The sequence below is a fragment of the Austrofundulus limnaeus genome, unplaced genomic scaffold, assembly GCF_001266775.1.
Source record: "Austrofundulus limnaeus strain Quisiro unplaced genomic scaffold, Austrofundulus_limnaeus-1.0 Scaffold178, whole genome shotgun sequence".
Classification (NCBI taxonomy): domain Eukaryota; kingdom Metazoa; phylum Chordata; class Actinopteri; order Cyprinodontiformes; family Rivulidae; genus Austrofundulus; species Austrofundulus limnaeus.
In genome coordinates, this window is record NW_013952580.1 from 276,653 (window position 1) to 283,560 (window position 6,908).

The following is a 6,908-nucleotide window of genomic DNA, read 5'->3' on the forward strand; positions in this document are numbered from 1 at the left end:
CTCATTCATCCACCAAGCATCACGTCTCAGCTCCAACCAAGAACTCCATAAACACACAAGACAACCAATGAATGAGACTAAGACAAACTTAAAAAAAAAAAAAAGGTCAAGATCGCTATATTTAGCTGATCTGTCTTGCTGAGCCATCCTAAAAGCTAAACCCCAGATTTACTGCTTAGGGCTGTCTAGAGACCACTGCTGACACAACTGTGGCTGAGCAGCATCCGCACTAGTTGCCTGTATCACAGCTGCTGCCCTACATATGATGCAAAGCCTGTTAGCGGCATTGCCAATTCACTGGCTTTATGTGATGTTTACTAACAAAAAGGGGGTAAAAAAAAATGCATATGGATGCTATACAAATAAACAAAGAAAATCACATAGATGTAAATCACATTTCTGCTATTTTAATGTATGTATTGTGTGAAAAGAGATCTGTAATTCTTTCCATGACTCTTTCAGTTCACAAATCCCAGGCCATGTTAGARTTTGAACAAAATCACCCAGGGAAAGACTCGGCTCAGACTACACTGCTGGCCCACTGTCTTGCCGTGCTGTGGTTCCTTGGCGGAGACTCCCCTAAGGTAAGCCACCTGATGTGGTTAGTGCTGACACTCTGACACAGTTTCCTCATTTCCTTCCAGTGTTGTCTCAAGACGAGATTAGCTGTAATTGGTGACGCCGTAAACACACAGTGGGAATTAGTGGGGGTTTTGTTGGACTGTCGCGACACTCCRACTCTCAACTTGATTTCCAGGATGTGCATGAGGTAAAGCTGTGTGAGCGGAGGCTATTTGTGYATCTCTGCTACAAGATGGCAGGTGAATGATCAGGTTTCTAGTGGATCATACAAACAAAGAGGTCAAACTGGTGTYGTGTGTGTTCACTGCATGTCACCAGACAGGCACACCTTTTGACTAASAAAAAAGATGGACAATCTGTGAGTGAACACAATTAAGCAGATCTGGCAGCACAACTAGTTATTAAAGGTTATATCTCTGTTTTGTAATGTTATGGTTGTTAGGGCTCTGGGAATTCTTTTGTTTTTACCAAGAGCTACACCAGCCATGTCGAGCGCCAAAGTAGGGAAAATAAATAAATAAATTCAAATTTTAATCTGACACAAAACTCCTACCCAGCAATAACAACCAAAAAGCAGCTTTGACTCTAAAATATTGACAGGCAATCCATTCAGCTTGTTCCAAAGTTCTGCCACAATCCTGTTGGAGCGAAAATACTGATAGGACTGTTCAACAGCAGCAGCCTCAGCCTTTATTATTACATGCATACGTTTTTCAGAAACGTGCTGTATTTTATAAAAAAGATGATGCATTTTCATTAAGGATTCACTGATAATATTCAGAAATCATTTTCATGTTAATCCTGTCCCASACAGAGCAAACCAGAAATCTTGGTACCACGTGTCTGCCAGCAGACATGATGAAAAGACAGGTTAACATTTTAGCTGTACTCTTTTTGTTACTTTGCAGACTTGATTTGTTCCTAATCTTTGTGAATTTGTAGTTTGTAACCCYACAGACCTTTAAATAACTCTTAACATATTCAATTCTCTAAATTGGACTTTGTTGGAGAACAGTGGACGGTGTAACAATCCAAGATGTCACAAGGGTGGGTTAAATGAAGTGAATTGGGTTGCAGTCTAATTTCAGTGACATCATTACACAAATCAGCTTTTATTCTCCCCTGAGAGTCTGACAGCTGCGACGCTTGTGTTTGTTTCTGTGCCAGGCRCTGGGATTTGGCCGCACGGCCCTGCAGACCAGCCAGCTGATGCCAGATCATGACCTGACAGAGTCAATCCGGAGCCTGCTGCAGCTGGTGCAGTCTGAGATGGATCAACAGCCCGGTTCTGACTAACCAACACACTCACCCCGCCTCCTCTTGTTGCTCAGAGATCTGCTTTATCGGCTAATAAAGACTTGAAATGACTCACTCATGTGAGTACAGAAACTAAATTGCAGACAAAACACTTTTATGTAATGATATAATGCAATTACACCTTTTTTTTTTAAATTGAGACTATATTTGAGAAATACAGTAAAAGAATGACTTGGCACAGTTTCATCAGTTTGAATAATGACTTTATTTTAATCTAAAAAAAAAGGGGAATGTATATTTACATCATTTTGAACATTGGTGAATAACCATTTTGGGATCAATTTTTAACAATGTCAGACAGAGAAAAACAGAAAATATGGCCCAGGGGAGTAACATTTAGCCTCTAACAGTCCAGAACCTGTTATTCAATTCAACACACTCACACATTTCCTAAAGAGCTGCAGTTTGTCACATAAGCAAAATCATTACATCTTTCTCCTGCAAATAAAAGTATATAGCAATCTTTTTGTTTTTAGCAAAGCACAGGCTTGATTTAAATCATACATTAAATTAACCTGACAATTGCTGTGAAATCTTTATATATATACAATTCTGAAGCAATATTTTTTTTTGTCAAAGCAGTCATTTTTTAAAAACCATTACACTTCTAGTGTTAAACGGACTGAATTATACAACAAAGAGTGTTTTTGGCATTACTGTACTTTTCCTTGACAGTCAGCAAAACATGGAAATACTTGGATTATCACTATTTAATTCCCTTTTTTTTTTTTACTTTATGGCCAAATATTCAGTAGCAGCAGAATGGAAATTAAAAYGTGCACTGTGCCTGAGCAGTGTCTTATCTACAAGTTTGTTTCAGGCTCGCTTGATCCCACTCATGCCATTACATTAATAATATTTCAGTCATAAAACTCCCTGTTCCGTTCAGTAGCGATCCATTTCATCATAACAGCTGATCTCTAAAGATGAATTAGGACTCAATAGAAACCCTAAATCTGTTCTTTTTATCAATGTCTCCCAAGAAAATCAGACAACCACACAGGTTAGGTAAGCTGTGTACTGTCAGCTTTTATAAATAATATAATCAAATAACAGGGACTGTAAGACTGTTTGTGTCTTGAAAGATGTGTTWTTGTAAACGAGGTGGCATGACTTGAAGTCAACGACTAGACAGGGACAACCACTGGAGCTAGTTTACTCATTTAAAGTGTTCAAGGTGTGACTTGACGATCAAGATCACTGTCCATTTAGAGATTTCACAGTTTTTTTTTAAATATTTGTGGATAATATAGATACCAGACAACATCACAGCTGTAGTGTGTGGAGCTGCTGTGACCGCTTCACAGCCGACTTTAAAATCAAAGCCGCCCTTCTCCGATGGCTGGCGAATGTTGAAGCGGTACCCTCCAGCAGGGCCCTGGTAAGATTCCAGACAGGAAATTTGGCCCACAACGAAGGGGGATAAAAATGAAGCTTCACAGAGGTTTCACTTTATTGAGATAATATTAGTGCACACAAACCACTTTTTCTTTCCTCAAAAAAATTAAAAACCTCATAAATTAGGACAAAAACAAAAAATATGAAACAAGCAAGGAAAAAAGTGCATGTTAACCATGGTATACACCACATACTGTAGTTGACAACCTTTTTTCATTGTTGTTGTTTTTTTTCTTTGTCGATGTGTAAGCTTGTGTTGTGTATTTGACATGTCTCTAGCTCTGATGGATATTTTATGCCTTAATCAGGGCTGAGATCCAGGCTGCTTCCCTGAGCTGTCTTCAACAAAAASGGTAACAAACCTAACAAGAATGTCACAAAGTGGACCGTTTCAGGTTTATATTTGTGCTTTTGAACAAAGTTGGAAGTTATTGTTAAAAAATGGACAATACTGCAGCTAATGTTTTGATTTTGTTGTTTATTTCATAAGTTATACAAAATCCCAAAGAAAAAAGTAAACAATAAATTCTCTTTATCTAAAAACCTTGAATTTTCTCTTCTTCCTATTAAAAAAAATCTACCCAAAAAAAGACTGTACAAAATATTATTTTTTGCACAACAGGCCAACACATTTTGTGGGATGTCTAATTGTTTCAAAAACAAAATAAAAACATGAAAACAATAAAAAAAAATCTAGAAGTAATATGATGGTAAAATCATGTCTAACCATATCCACAACCGTCAGCACCACATTTTCACTTTCACTTTTTATTATCCATGCAATCTAATTTGTGCACAGCAGCTCGTAGAAAATTGTAATGGCAGTTTTTTTTTTTTTTAGCCGTTCTCGTTTTACTGACTGGATACTAGAATGCTGTGAAACTCATTTTGCTACCTGTAATATATACAAAACAAAACAATTGAATGAAACATAAAAAAAAAAATACACAGTTATATTTGTAGGTCCTAGACATTAAGGGAAGAAACACCACAAGTGTGAGGTGTTATTTAAAAACAACAAGGGTCTAGGCTGATATGTGTTGTATGTCTGAATGTTTGTAACGTCCAATGGCAGTAAGACATTGCTGTTATGAGGTATATTTTGTTTTTAGTGATGACGCAACCTTCATACTGTCTTAACTTTCCAAATATGTCAYATACATACCAGGAAAGGCCAGTTTTCAGAGGATATGTTATATGCTGTATCCAATCAAGTTAAATGGATAGAATATACAGAGTTTACACATACACCACACTTTTGTGGCATTAGGAGTTTTCTTTTWCCAAAATGTAAAAAACAAAACAAAACAAAAAAACGTCAGGGGAGCAGCCTCAGATCGTTTTCTCTCAAAGAGAAGGCTCGTGTTTAGATGTTTGTTTCTGCAGTGTGTTAATATGTGTATTGTGTTTCTCTCAGCTCTTGTTTTGCAAATAACATTTTATATTGATCTGTTTCAGACTGATATGCGAGGAATGTTTCTATAGGTGTTAAGTATGCGTGCAGCTGTGGTGTTTGTGTGAGCGTGATCTTGYAGGAACCTCACTCAGTCAATAGTTTGAACTCATTGGCCAGCAGGGTGTTGAAGTTGTAGGTTGCATCGGGGAGATCGGGCAGGGCGGGGGTAATGGAGTGACGGGGTGACGACTGCGAGGGCTCCGCCAGCTCTGGGTCACTCTCACTGGAAGTAGATCCTACGCTCATATTGCAGACGGCTTCGGGCAGCGAGCCGCCACCAGAGGGCACGATACACACCTCGGGCTCGCTGCAGGTCTCGCTGGCGCTGGACACGACGGACAGGAGAGACATTTTACGCGTGAGGCGGCTGGGGAGCATTGACAAGGCAAAGTCGGCTATGATCCCCGCTACATCGATGCCACACGCCTGGTCGAAGGCGATGAAGCCCACGTTGGCATTGGCCTCACAAACCACGAACGAGCCGTCGTTTAGCTGCAGGAGGTCAACTCCACACACATCCATGCCCAGGATGTTCGACACCTCGATGGCCAGCTGCTTGCCCTGCTCACTTAGGGGGCACATCATACCCACACCACCTAACAATTCAGAAACACAACGAGCTGGTTAATATCTACAACTCTCTATGAGTCAGAATATTTACATCCTTATAATGATGTTGAATCTCTCAAAAGAAATCACAAAAAAATAGATTACTATGGTAGAAAACATTATAGGATTTAAAAAAAAGGCATTTCATATCCAATTAAATTAAAAAGAAGTGTAAACATGAGCTGTTACATGGAGTCAGATTAGTCTGATGAGTGATGACCTAAATATGTCAGAGAGCATTATAACCTCAGCGGCACCAAAACCTGCTGATGCCCTGACACTAAAGATCAGACTCATCAACTGAAATGCTGTCACTTGAAGTCTTAGGAGGGAATTCAACACAGATTTGATTCTGAACCGCACTTCAAAACAGGTGGAGCAGGTAAATTATACTTGACGGCAAATATATATATTTTWAAAAAACTCAAATCTTATTATACACTTCAAATAAATAGCTGATAAAAAGCCCACCCACTTAAATCTTAACTGGCATGTTTAGTAAATAAGCCATCTACCTACCCAGGGAGCAGTTGCTCTGCATGCGGCCATCGGTGGAGCAGCGTAGCATGGAGCCGATGACACGGCCGCCCACCAGGACCACCCGTACGTCACGACCATGCGACTCCTTGACATACTCCTGAAACAGGTAGGGGGTATCATGGCGGATCAGGTGACACAGGTCTGTCAGGTGGTGTTTATCCCGTGCCAGGAACACAGCCTTGCCTAAGAGAAAGAAGGAGAAACTAGATGACGAGAAGAAAAAAAAAAGATGAGCTAGTCTTCAGGCTGTGATCACAYATAAACCTGTTCATTTTGACAGAAAACAAAAATGTTAGCAAGCGCCATCCCTTGTTCAGAATAAGCTCAGGTTRAAAAGCTTCCTTTATAATTTTGCTGACAAGCAGCAGGTCGCTGATGTGTAAGTCCCACGCCATTTCTCATTTCTCAAATAACAGGACAGGGCTGTCCTCAGAGCAGAGGATAGAAGATGGCTGTTTTAATTAGCACCACCTGGCCCTGTCTCCTTTCTTCAAACCAAGAACATCTGTTCCACAGTTATATCTTGTTGCAAAATAAAAATAAAAATGATCCCATTTTATGCTGGACATCATGAAGCTCGATGTAACACTTTAAAAGAAAAAAAAAAAGAAAAATATAAGAAGTGAATATTTTTTAAACAAACACAATGGTACTGGCTGCAATGTTATTGCTCAAAGTATTTCAAATCGTCATAAATTACAGGGAAATCTATATTTAACATCTTCCGTTTTAATGCCTATAACTCTTTGAGCACACCATAAGTATTTGAATGCTGCTCTTCAGCCTGTGTTAATGGTTAGCCAAACAAAAGCCGAAACCAACCAATGAGCCTCCATAAAAAGGTCATGTAAGCTGATGACCAACAACTTCTCTTCCTGAACAACAGCCGTGTTTCCATCCAATTTTAACTCCAATTTTGAGCAAATTTTTAAAATTTCCGCAAAAAGGAAAAAAAAAAAAAACGAAGAAATGCGAATCAGACGTGTTTCCATCAACTGGCTTGAAG

General features: G+C 39.2%; 1 protein-coding gene across 1 annotated transcript in view; it reads right to left on the reverse strand.

Annotated features, from left to right (window-relative positions):
• Positions 1–2,085: 2,085 nt before the first annotated feature.
• The window catches only part of rimkla (ribosomal modification protein rimK-like family member A), a 16,614-nt gene continuing 11,791 nt past the window's right edge, over positions 2,086–6,908 (reverse strand). The window contains exons 4-5 of the mRNA XM_014017880.1: positions 5,882–6,085; positions 2,086–5,349 (exon numbers count right to left, since the gene is read on the reverse strand). Coding sequence (XP_013873334.1) covers positions 4,838–5,349; positions 5,882–6,085 — 716 coding nt within the window. The 3' untranslated portion in view covers positions 2,086–4,837. The remainder of the gene's footprint in view (positions 5,350–5,881; positions 6,086–6,908) is intronic.